At 33.9% G+C, this 13001-nt stretch overlaps 1 protein-coding gene across 1 annotated transcript in view; it reads right to left on the bottom strand.

The window, feature by feature from the left end:
* Positions 1–13001, bottom strand: part of USH2A (usherin) — a 775536-nt gene that overhangs the window by 578639 nt on the left and 183896 nt on the right. The window contains exon 14 of the mRNA XM_059905730.1: positions 12173–12336. Coding sequence (XP_059761713.1) covers positions 12173–12336 — 164 coding nt within the window. The remainder of the gene's footprint in view (positions 1–12172; positions 12337–13001) is intronic.

Raw genomic sequence — 13001 nt, 5'->3', positions numbered from 1 at the left:
AAAAATCAATGGCACTTTCCAACAAATGGTGCTGGAACAACTGGCTATCCACATGCAAAAAAATGAATCATAACATAGACCTTGCATCCTTCACAAAAATCAACTCAAAATGGATCACAAACCTAAATTAAAATATAAAACTACAAACTCCTAGAAGATAGCAAAGGAGAAAATCCAGATAACCTTGGGTTTGGGGATGACTGTTTAGATATGACACCAGTGGCATGATCCAAAAAGAAATAACTCATAAGCTTGACTTCATTAAAATCAAAATTTTCTGCCCTGTGAAAGACACTATTAAAAAAATGAAAAGATAAGCCAGAGACTGGAGAAAATACTCGCAAAATACATATCTGATAAAGGACTGTTATTCAAAATACACAAAGAATTCTTAAAACTCAACAATAAGAAAACAAACAACTTGATTAAAAAATGGGTCAAAGACCTTAACAGATACATCACCGAAGACAATATACAGATGCCAAATAAGCATCTGAAAAGAATTTCCTTATCATATGTCATTAGGGAAATGCAAATTAAAACAATGAGATACCACTATACACCCATTAGAACGGCCAAAATCAAGAACATTGATAACACTAAATAATGTTAAGAACGTAGAGCAACAGGAACTCTCATTCACTGCTGGTGGGGATGCAAAATGGTACAGCCACTTTGGAAAACAGTTTGGCAGTTTCTTACAAAACTAAACGTACTCTTACCATATGATCCAGCAACTGTACTCCTGGGTATTTGCCCAAAGGAGTTGAAAACTTATGTCCACTCAAAAACCTGTAAACAGATGTTTAAGGCAGCTTTATTCATAACTGTCAAAAGTACGAAACAGGGGCTTCCCTGGTGGCGCAGTGGTTGAGAATCCGCCTGCCAATGCAGGGGACACGGGTTCGAGTCCTGGTCTGGGAGGATCCCACATGCCGCGGAGTGGCTGGGTCCATGAGTCACAACTACTGAGCCTGCGCATCTGGAGCCTGTGCTCCGCAACAAGAGAGGCCGCGATAGTGAGAGGCCCGCGCACCGCGATGAAGAGTGGCCCCCGCTTGCCGCAACTAGAGAAAGCCCTCGCACAGAAACGAAGACCCAACACAGCCATAAATAAATAAATAAATAAATAAATAAATAAATAAATAAATAAATAAAGTACAAAACAATCAAAAGTTCTTCAGTAGGTGAATGTACAAGTAAAATGTGGTACCTCCAGACAATAGATTATTATTCAGCACTAAAAAGAAATGTGCTATCAAGCCATGAAGAGACATGGAGGAATTTAAATGCATATTTCTAGGTGAAAGAAGTCAAACTGAGAAGGCTACATGCTGTATGAATCCAACTAGATGACACTCTGGAAAAGGCAAAACTATGAAGACAGTAAAAAGATCCGTGGTTTCAGGGTTTGGGTGGGGGAAGAAAGGATGAAAAAGCAGAGCACAGAGGATTTTTAAAACTGTAAAACTACTCTATGTATGATGCTAACATGGTGGATACATGTCATGTATACATGTACCTATTCTAGGTACCTCATATAAATGGAATTATATAATACTTTTTTCATAACTTATTTTGCTTTGCATAATGTTTTCAAAGTTAAACCATATTATATCAAAATTTAATTCATTTTTATGGATGAATAATATTCAATTGTGTGTATATACCACATTCTCCTTATCCACTTATCTTTTAATGGACACTTAGGTTTTTTCTGCATTTTGGGTATTGTGAATAATGCTGCACCCAACACTGGTGTACAAATATCTGTTTAAGTTGCTGCTTTCAATTTGGGGTATTTACCTAAGGAGAGAAATTGCTGGGTTATATGGTAATTCTGTGTTTAACTTTTTGAGGAACCATCAAACTATTTTCCACAATGTCTGCACCTGTTTACAGACCCACCAGCAATGCATAAATTTCTCCACAAGCCTCACCACACTTGTTATTTTACATTTTTTGATAAGGGCCATCTAAATGGGTATGAAGTGGTACCTCATTGTGGTTTTAATTTGCTTTCCCTAATAAGTAATGATGTTGAGTATCTTTTCATGTGCTTATTGGCCATATGTATATTTTCTTTCAAAAAATGTCTATTCAAGTCTTTTGTCCTTTTTTAAATTAAATTATTTGGCTTTTGTTGTTGAGTTGTAGTTCTTTATATAGTCCAGATACTAATTTCTTATCAGATGTTGACTTGTATGTATTTTCTCCCATTCTGTGTGTTGTTTTTTCACTCTCTTGATAGTGTACTTTGATGCTGACATTTTTAATTTTGAAGAAGTCAGATTTGTCTCTTTTTTTGTTTTCTGTGCCTTTGGTTTCATACCCAAGAAAACCTTACCAAATCCAAAGTCATGAAGCTTTTATCTTATGTTTTTCATATGACTTTAGTTCCTAAGTTTAGGTGTTTGATCCACTTGGCATTAAATTTTATATATGATGGAAGGTAAGTGTTCAACTTCATTCTTTTGCATGTGAATACCTGTTTTCCCAGCATCATTTATTCAAAATACTGTCTTTTCCCCATTAAATGGTCTAAACACCCTTGTTTCAATCAACTGACCATATATGTAAGGTTTTATTTATGGGCACTCTATTTCATTGCTCTATACATTTGTCTTTATGCCAGTAGCACATTATTTTGATTACTGTAGATTTCTAGTTATTTTTGAAGTCAGGAATTGTAAGTCCTCCACTTGTCTTCTTTTCCAAGATTGTTTTAGCCTTGAGATTCCATTTGAATTTAACATAAGTTTTCCTATTGCTGCCAAAAATGCCACTGGGATTCTGATAGGAATTCCATTGACTCTGCAGACTGCTTCAGTGGTACTGACATCATAACAATATTAAGTCTCCCAATCTATAAATATGGAATGTCTTCCATTAATTTATGTTTTATTTAATTTTTTAGGAGTGTTTTATCGTTTTCAGTGTTCAAGTCTTTCATCTCTTTAGTTAAATTTATTACTAAGAATTTTATTCATTTTGATGCCAGTGTAAGTAGAATTGTTTTCTTAATTTCCTTTTCTTTTGTTCATTGCTAGAAACACAACTGATTTTAGGTGTTGATCTTGTAACATGCAACTTTGCTGAATTTGTTTATTAGTTCTAGTAGCTTTCTTGTGAATTCTTTGGGATTTTCTCTATATAGGATCATGTCATCTGCAAATAGAGATAGCTTTACTTCTTTCCAATTTGGATGCCTTTTTCTTTTTCTTGTCTAATTATTCTGGCTAGAACTTCTAGTACAATGTTGAATAACAGTCACAAAAGTGGGCATCCTTGTCTTGTGCCTGATGTGAGGAGAAAAGCTTTTAGTATTTCAACAATGAGTATAATGTTAGCCATGGGGTCAGTTGGTTTTTTACCTAGACACCTGGGCAGCTTAATAGGGAAAGGATAATCATTTCAAAAATATGTTACAGGAACATTTGAATATCCATGTGTCAAAAAATAAAAATGAAATAAAGAACACAGATGCTTTCATCACACCATACACAAAATTAATTCAAAATGTTTTATAGACCTAATGTAAAAGCTAAAAATACAAAACTTTCAGATGATAACATAGGAAAAAAATCTTTGCTACATTGGGTCAAGCAAAAATTTCTTAGATAGCATGCAAAAACATATGATCCAAAAAAATTAACTTTTGTAACTTACACTTCATCAAAATTAAAAGCTCTTGGATTTTAAAGAATACCATTAAGAAAATTTTTTAAATAATCCACAAAATGGAAGGAAATATTTACAAATTGTATCTCAAGTATATAAAGAATTCTTTAACTCAGTAAGAAGATAAGCAACTCAATTAAAACATGGGCAAAATGTGTGAAAGACACTTTGCCAAAGAAAACACAACAATGGTAAATAAAAATATGAAAAGGTGCTCAAAAGCATCAGTCATTCAAAAAATGCAAATTACAAACTACAATGAGATACTACACACACATAAAATGACTATAATAATATATGGTCAATGCCAATAAGGTCATAGAGAAACTGGATCTCCCAAAAATTGTTGGTAGAAATGTAATAGTATAGCCATGAGGGTAAAAAGTTTGAAAGTTTCTGGAAAAGTTCAAAACACACTCACTATATACTTGCTACACTCTTAGATATACCTAAGAGACATAAAAACGTATGTCCATACAAAGACTTGTACCCATGTGTTCATGATAGCATTATTCATAATGGATAAACACTGGAAACAGTCTATATGTCCAACAACTCATCAATGGATAAACAAAATGTAGTAAATGGTATCTTACTCAGCAATTAAAAGGAATAAACTACTGAGAAAAATAACAACATGGATGAATCTCAAAACAACAGTTCTAAGAGAGAGGATCCAGATGAAAAAACCTAAACATTGTATGATTTCATTTATATAAAATTTCTCAGATAGGCAAAATTATTGTGTCAAGAACTAGATAACTAGTTACTTGAGGCTATAAATGGAAGTGGAAATTGACTGAGAATGGGTAAAAGGGAACTTTTTTGAAATGATAGAAGTATTCTACAACTGGATTATAGTTATGTTTGCACAATACTAAATTTACTGAAATCCAACAAACTGTATATTTAAACTCGTTAAATTTATGCTATATAAATTATACTTCAATAAAGCTGTTAATAAAAGAAAAGCTATATAGAATTCAGGGAAAATGGCAGGATAAGGAACAGCAGGAAGCTGTTTCCCCACCTAGACAACAATTGCACTGACAGAATCTGTCTAATATAACTATTTTAGAACACTGGAGTCTATTGACTCCTTGCAACCTCCAGGGTAAGGCTCAAATGGTAAATTGCAGTTAATTTTGATCAATTTCAGCTCTTAGCACAGTAGCAGCTACCCATCTTCCACCTCCAGCTCCATGGCAGGCAGCTGTGTACATGTTTCTGTAACAGCTTGCACACAGTTTGCAGGAACCAGGGTGGGCAAAAAAGACCCTTTTGTCCAAATATTGGGAATATGTGCTCTGATTGTTGATCAATTCTTCTTATCACAGAGTTGCAGACAAAAAATGAGGGTGGCAAAGGTTGAACCATCCTCACTGCTGCAAGTACTCCTACCCCAGAGGTTAAAGTGACTCTAAGAAGAATTTAAAAAGTCAGCACTCTTTGTTATCTTTATTTTTCTTTTTCCCCTTTTCTGGAGGAAGACAGTAACGGCTAGGACATTCAAAATCAACAACATATACAAGGAAAATCAGAAAATGACCATGTATGTCAAGGAAAAGGTGCAGGTGCAGAAAAGATCTGAGAAGACCAAAAGTTTATACCTCAGACTGATCCTTGATACAGAAAGAGCCTAAAACAATCAAAAATAAAAATAACAGCCAAAACAATAACAGCAAACAGCAAACCTTGAGAAAGTGGGAGAAGCTGATTTCTAGAGTTAGATTCAAATTTGAAGTTTTCAACAAAGAAAATACAAGGCACACAAAGAAACAGGAAATTATGGCTCATTCAAGAGAAAAAAATAAACAAACAGAAACTGTCCCTACAAAAGACTTGATGGCAGACCTACTGGACAGAGACTTTAAAACAACTATCTTAAAGATACTCAAAAACTAAAGGAAGATGTTGAGAAAGTTAAAAAATGATGTATAAACAAAATGTAAATATCATAAAGAAATAGAAAACAAAAAGAATTCAAAAAGAAATTCTGGAGCTGACAATTACAATAATTAAATTAAAAATTCACTAGAGGGATTCAAAGGCAGATTTGATCAAGAAGAGAGAATCGTGAACTTGAAGACAGAAAAATAGAAATCATTGATTCTGAGGAATAGAATGAAAATAAATTGAAGAAAAATGAGCAGAACCTAAGGGACCTGTGGGGCACCATCAAATGGAAAAACATGCATTGTAGAAGTCTCAGGAGAAGAAGAAAGAGAAAAAGAGGCAGAGAGAATATTTGAAAAAATAATACCTGAAGGCTTCCCAAATTTAATGAAGATATGCATATAAAATCCAAGAAGCTCAATGAGCTCCAATACACTTAAAAAATCTAACACCAAGACACATTATAATCAAATTTTCAAAGGCCAAAGATAAAGAGGGAATTTTGAAAGAAGCAAGACAGAAGTGACTTGCTACATTCAAGGGATACTCATTAAGATACTTAGCAGAGTTTTCATCAGAAACTCTGGAGGCCAGAAAGCAGTAGGTTAATATATTCAAAGTGCTAAATGAAAAAAAAGAAAGAAAGAAAGAAAAAAAAAAAACCCTGCCAACTGAGAATTCTATACTCAGCAAAACTATTCCTCAAGAGTGAGGGAGAAATTAGACATTCCCAGATAAACAAAGCTGAGGGAGTTTGTTACTACTAGACATGCTCTGCAAGAAACACACAAGGGAGTCCTTCAGGGTGACCTGAATATATATATTCATAACTCATTTGTGTTTAAATCTTCTTGACACTCTATTCAATTTTATGTTTGTTCTTGGTTATTTACCTATCTTTTTGTCATTCACATTTGTTATCTCTAATTATCAGAGAGGCTCTTATAGCTCTCCTTAAATTAATCTTATTGTGGTAAAATATATAAAGCATAAAATTTACCAAATTAACCATTTTAAAATGTGCAGTGTAGTGATATTAAATATTTTTATTAATGTTGTACATCAACAAACTGGATAACCTCGATGAAATGGACAAATTCCTAGAAAGACAAAACTTACCAAGACTATATCACAAAGAAATAAAGCATCTGAATAGAACTGTATTAGTAAAGAGATTGGATCAGTAATCAACATCTTGCAACAAAGAAAAGCCCTAGACTTGATGAATTAACTGGTGAATTCTATCAAACAAAATAAGAACTAATACCAATTATTCTCAAATTTTTCCAAAAATTTGAAAAGGAGGGAACACATCCTAACTCATTTTATGAGGCCAGCATTACCCTGATATAAAAGCCAGACAAAGACATTACAAGAAAAGAAAACTACAGAACAATATCCCTTATGAACTGATGCAAATATCCTCAACAAAGTACTAGCAAACCAAATTCAGCAACACAATGAAAGGATTATACACCATGAGTAAGGGGGGCTTATTCCTGGATTGCAAAGATGTTTCAACAGACATAAATTGATCAAAGAAATACACCATATTAAGAGGTTGAAGAAAAATGAAACCACATGATGACCCCAAGTGACACAGAGAAACAATATGATAAAATTCAACACCCTTTCAAAATAAAAAAATAAATGAACTGGAAGCAGGAAACTACATCAAAATAATAAAATCCATGTATGAGAAACCTACAGCAAACATCACACTCAATTGTGGAAGACCGAAAGCCTTTTCTCTAGGATCAGGAACAAGGCAAGGACTCCTGCTGTCACCATTTCAACTCAACATAGTACTGGAAGTTCTAGCCAGAAATTAGGCATGAAAGAGAAATAAAAGGCATCCAAACAGAAAAGGAAAAAGTAAAATTATCTTTGTTCACAGATAATATGATCTGTTATGTAGAAAACCCTAAAGATTACACACACACACACACAAAATCATTAGAACTAATAAATGAATTCAGCAATGTAGCATTATACAAAATCAACAAACAAAAATTAGTTGCATTTCTATATATTAACAATGAACAATCTGGAAAGGAAATTATGAAAACAATTATTTACAATAGCATGAAAAGGATACCTAGGAATTAAATTAACCAAGGAAGTGAAAGATTTGTACACTGAAAACTATAAAACTTTGCTGAAAGAAATAAAGGTGACATAAATAAATGGAAACACATCCCCTGTTCATGGATTAGAAGATTTAATATTGTTAAATGTCAATACTACCCAAAGAAATCTAAAGATTTAATGGAATCCTTGTCAAAATTTCAATGACTTTTTTTTGTAGACACAGGAAACTTACCCTAAAATTCATATGTAATCTTAAAGGACTCCAAAATAGCCAAAACAATCTTGAAAAAGAACAAAGCTGGAAGACATACACCTTCTGATTTCAAAACATACTACAAAGCTACAGTAGCTTTGTGGTCCTGGCATAAAGACAGACATATAAACCAATGGAATAGACTAGAGAGTCCAGAAATAAACACTCGCATATATGGTCAAATGATTTTCAATAAGGAAGCCAAGACCATTCAATAGGTGAAGTAGAGTCTTTTCAACAAACAGTGCTTGGAAAACTGTATATTCACATGCAAAAGAGTGAAGTTGACCCTTATCTAACACCATTTACAAAAATTAACTCAAAATAGATCAAAAATCTAAATGTAAGACCTAAAACTATAAAATTCTTAGAAAACAACTCAGGGCAAAAGCTTCACGACATTGGGTTTGGCAATGATTTCTTGCATATGATATCAAAAGCACAAGTAACAAAAGAAAAAATGGACAAATTGGACTTCATCAAAAATTTAAATATTTGTTCACCAAAGACACTATCAACAGATTAAAAAGGTGACCCATAGAATTAAAGAAAATATTTGCAAATCATATACCTGGTGAGGAATAAATATCCAGAATACATATGTAACTCCTAAAACACAACAACAAAAAAATTCAATTAAAAAATGGGAAAATGACTTGAATAGATATTTCTCCAAAGAAGATATACAAATAACCAATAAGCACATGAAAAGATGCTCAATATCACTAATCATTGGGAAAACGCACATCAAAACTACAATGAGATACCATCTTACACACATTAGGAGGGCTACTATAAATAAACAAAAAAAAATAATGTTGGCAATGGTAAAGAAAACAGAACCCTTGTGCACTGTTGGTGAGAATGTAAAATGGTAAAGCTGCTGTAGAGAATAGTATGGCAGTTCCTCAAAAAAATAAAAATAGAATTACCATAAGATCCAGCAATTCCACTTCTGAGTATATACCCAATAGACTTGAAAGCAGAATCTTGAAGAGATCTCTGTACACCCACATTCATAGCAGCATTATTCACAAAAGCTAAAGCATGGAAGCAACCTACGTGTCTATCGACAGATGAATGGATAAGCAAAAGGTGGTATATACATGTAATGGGATACAGCTCAGCTTTAAAAAGAAGGAAATTCTGACATATGCTAAAATATGGATAAACCTGGAAGACATATGCTAAGCGAAATAAGCCCGTAACAAAAAGGTGAATACTTTATGATTTTCCTTATATGAGGTACCTTAGACTGTTAAAAATCATAGAGACAGAAAGTAAAATTATGGTTGCCAGGACCTAGGGGGAAATGTGGGGAAGGGGGATTATTGTTTCATTGGGTATAGAGTTTCAGATTCACAAGAAGAAGAGAGTTACGGAGATGGATGGTAGTGAGGGCTGCACAGCATTATGAAAGTATTTAGTATCACTGAACTGAACCGTACATTTAAAAGTGGTTAATATGGTAAATTATATGTTACGTATATTTCATCACAGTAAAAATATTTTTAAAGGAGAGATATGAGATCCTCTCTGAAAAGTAGAGATAAAAAATGTGAATGATAAAAAGATGGATAAATAACCAAGGATAAACATAAAAGTGATTTGATTATCAAAAAGATTTAAGCACAAATGAGCTATGAATATATATATATATACAGTTTACTTGTTTGTTTAGTTAAGTTCAGAAGCAGAAGTTTAGGGCAAAGTAGAACGTCATTCAGTAGGAAAGCATGCAGAAAGCAGAACTCTATAATACACGTTCTCTCCACATCAAAGAGAATGACTATCATTTTAAAAGCATAAAATAATTATTCATAGGAAAGAACTAAATCACGTAATAAGGAAGCATATTATGAGAGAAGGTCTAACTACTCTATTTTAATTTAATTCTCCTGCACTTTGGAAATTATATCCTAGGATTCCCGCCTCCACTCCCTGTGCAAAAAAAAAAAAGAAAAAGAAAGAAAACAACCAATCACAGATGGTATTGCTAAACTTTTTTCAGTGGCTAAGGAAGTAGAAATGATAATAACTATAATCTCATGGTTCCCAAACTGTACAGAAGGGCACCGTGAAACATGATACTTTTCAAGGAAAACACATTCTTGACATCAGCAGGACACAGAGAAAAATATGTGCCCGAGGTAGTTCACAGTTTCAACAATAGATAGCACTACGTTCCTTTCAATAGCATCCTATCTTTGTGAAGCTGGTTGTTCTAGCTGTTGCTGGGATTAAAAAGCAAGGACCACATGAAAACCAAGGTGGAACAGGACAGAAAGAAGCTCTCTTCACACTCATCCCACAATTGGCACTTTCTTGCGCCTCTCTTTCACTTCCTTCTATTCTCATTGTGTCCATCACTCTTGCTGACTGTGTTTTGAGCTCCTTTAAAGGCAGGAATCCTGTCTAATTTTTAAGATGAATTACCTCTGTTAATGCTAAGCTTCTGACTTTGTTTTGCAAACGTGGTGAAACCCCAACCTAAAACAACAGCAGCAAAAACACCACCACAAGTCGCTGGAGGAAATATGCTCAATACTAAGGATCACAAGTTTAAAGAGACAGAAAGTCAAAAGGAACATATCTAGAAAAGAATAATTATAAATATGCAAGGTTTTTTAACTATTAAGAATTGAAAGCAGTGGGACAGACCAAAAATATTTAGCCCAGAGAAGAAAAATCTTAACATAAAAGTAAACAGCTACCACTACTAAGAAATGTAGGCCAGGTTTCCAGTGACCAGACCATCCACTTTTGCCTGAGGTGTAATTCCTAGACTGTGTCTCAGGTGCAAGAACAAGTAGCAAAAAATGGAGCAGAAGCCAATATTTTCGTACAGCATTAGTGGCAGAACCAATAAAAAAATCTCTAAGATTCCATATGTGGTATGTAAAGCTGTCACAATTCTATTATAAACGATGATCTACAACTGACATCCAAAGAACTATGCTGGAATTTCTGTTGCACACAAAATCAATCAATTATATAGCTGAGCAATGAACAACAAATATTAATTAAATGTTCAATGAATCCAGATTGGTGTTTAGACTGTATTTATACACAAAGTCAATTGTGATCGTCCTTTCCCAAGAGCAGCATAAGTACCTACAATTTTACTTTTACTAAAATCCAGAGAGACCAGTGAAACACAGGATACTGAAGATAAAACACACAGGTACAAAGGCTGAATATGTCTTGTTAATCATTAGCTACATCTTGCTTTCCACTACTTGCAAAACTAGTACAGTTGCTGTGGACCCCAATATTTTATTACTTCTCTCTCTTCCTTAAATATAGATAGCACTGCTCCAGGCATACTTGTTTATGATGATTTGTCCAGACTTGTGGCATTTCCTAACATTGTGACTCATGACAATCTCAGGACACCTCAAGGAGGAAACACATTGTACAATATATTATAGAGGGCTCCTTACCACATGTTCTTAGCAGGCATTTCTTGGGAATTTTGGAAAAGGTAAGAATAGATGATCTTGAAGTAAATACAAAGAAATCATCAATATGTTATGAAATTGTAGGACTGCAGGTGACCTTGAGAAGTCAATTCAAGGCCCTGGAGAATAGTGTTGAGAAGTCAAAAGACACTAGGAGGTAACCTTTGGCTTCCAAGAGTTAAAAATGTGAGAGATGTTGAAATAACTAATGCAACTTAAAGTAGAAAGACAGGAATATCAAATACAGGAGTGATATGCGGTGATAAATAATGATAATAACTGCTACAATATCAATAAACAACTAATAGTAGCACAGTGTCCAGATAATTGGGGGGGGGGGAGGTGGAAGGACATAAATCCCACAATAAATAAGTATAAATCTTCCATTTGCTATAGAAATTACCTGGAAATGTTCTTATGTGGTGAGGCGACCACACATTTTGGTTTAACCAATGTTGTCCTAAATTTTACACTGAAAAGTCCCACATTCTGGAAAAACCCTTAGTCTGGGGTAAACCAGGACTTTGGTCACCTTGCTAGTGATACCACTGCAACAAACTATTGTAAATTTCCCACTGCTAAGATAATCATATAACTATGTTCAATGATCCAATCAAGGGAAAGAACCCAAATTTCATTTAGTGTAATTTTTTTTTTTCCATTTCTCACTTAAATTCTCCACATTGTACCTAAGCCTTTCTGATGAGTTCTCGGTGGAGAGAGAAATTAAGGAGACAGTGCCCTGCATGATGTTGCCTCCTATACCAGTATCGGGCCGGAGTTCACTTACTTTTGCTGCAGCCCAGTGGATTGTTGATATCCAAATGGCTTGCACTGGGAACACAAGTATCACACTTGGAGCCAGTGACAAATCGTTTACAGAAACACTGACCAGTGACTGAGTGACAGGTTTCATTCAAGGCTCCTGAGACATGACAACTGCAAGGCTGGCATCTGAAAAGACAAATAAACCATCAAAGAGAATAACGTTTCGATTAGTAATTCACAATATAAGTTACAGCTATCAATAACATTGTGGAATAAAATAGTCTGTTTTAGCCAGTATCCTGAAAAGGATTCCTGAGCTAAAAAACACAAAATACAACAAAACAGAAAAAAACACCTTTATCAAAATGCCACTCACGATAAAATCTCTATGAAGCCATCTCTTTGTACATTAATTAATGCCAAGAAAGTGTTATATTGCTTTTTTATATGCCATGATACATCTTATGGTTTATTTCCCACACTAGTTGCTCAATTAAGAACACTGGAAACTTTCCATCCTCACAAAAGCAGTTCTCCTGACAGCTAAAAATTAAGATGAGATACCCATAAAATTATCTCTTCAAGTATCTTTTAAGTTGTGAAATACAAAACTGGGTATGATAATTATTGCTCCCCCTAAAAATCTTGTAATCCTATAGTTTTATAAAGAGTAAAAATTATATAGTTTTCTAAAGACTACATTTTGCTAAGGAAACAGCTTGAGGAAGATATGTTCAAATACTGTTGATGCTTTAATATATGTTAGGTTTCACTTTTTATTTTATGCACTAAACTTATTCACCCAAAATGATTAAAGAATAGAGCATTATTCTGATCTATGAAAAGATACT

Source organism: Balaenoptera ricei, chromosome 1 (genome assembly GCF_028023285.1).
Source record: "Balaenoptera ricei isolate mBalRic1 chromosome 1, mBalRic1.hap2, whole genome shotgun sequence".
Lineage (NCBI taxonomy): Eukaryota > Metazoa > Chordata > Mammalia > Artiodactyla > Balaenopteridae > Balaenoptera > Balaenoptera ricei.
The sequence above is the reverse complement of the archived record's forward strand: the minus strand, read 5'-3'. Positions and strand labels throughout refer to the sequence as shown.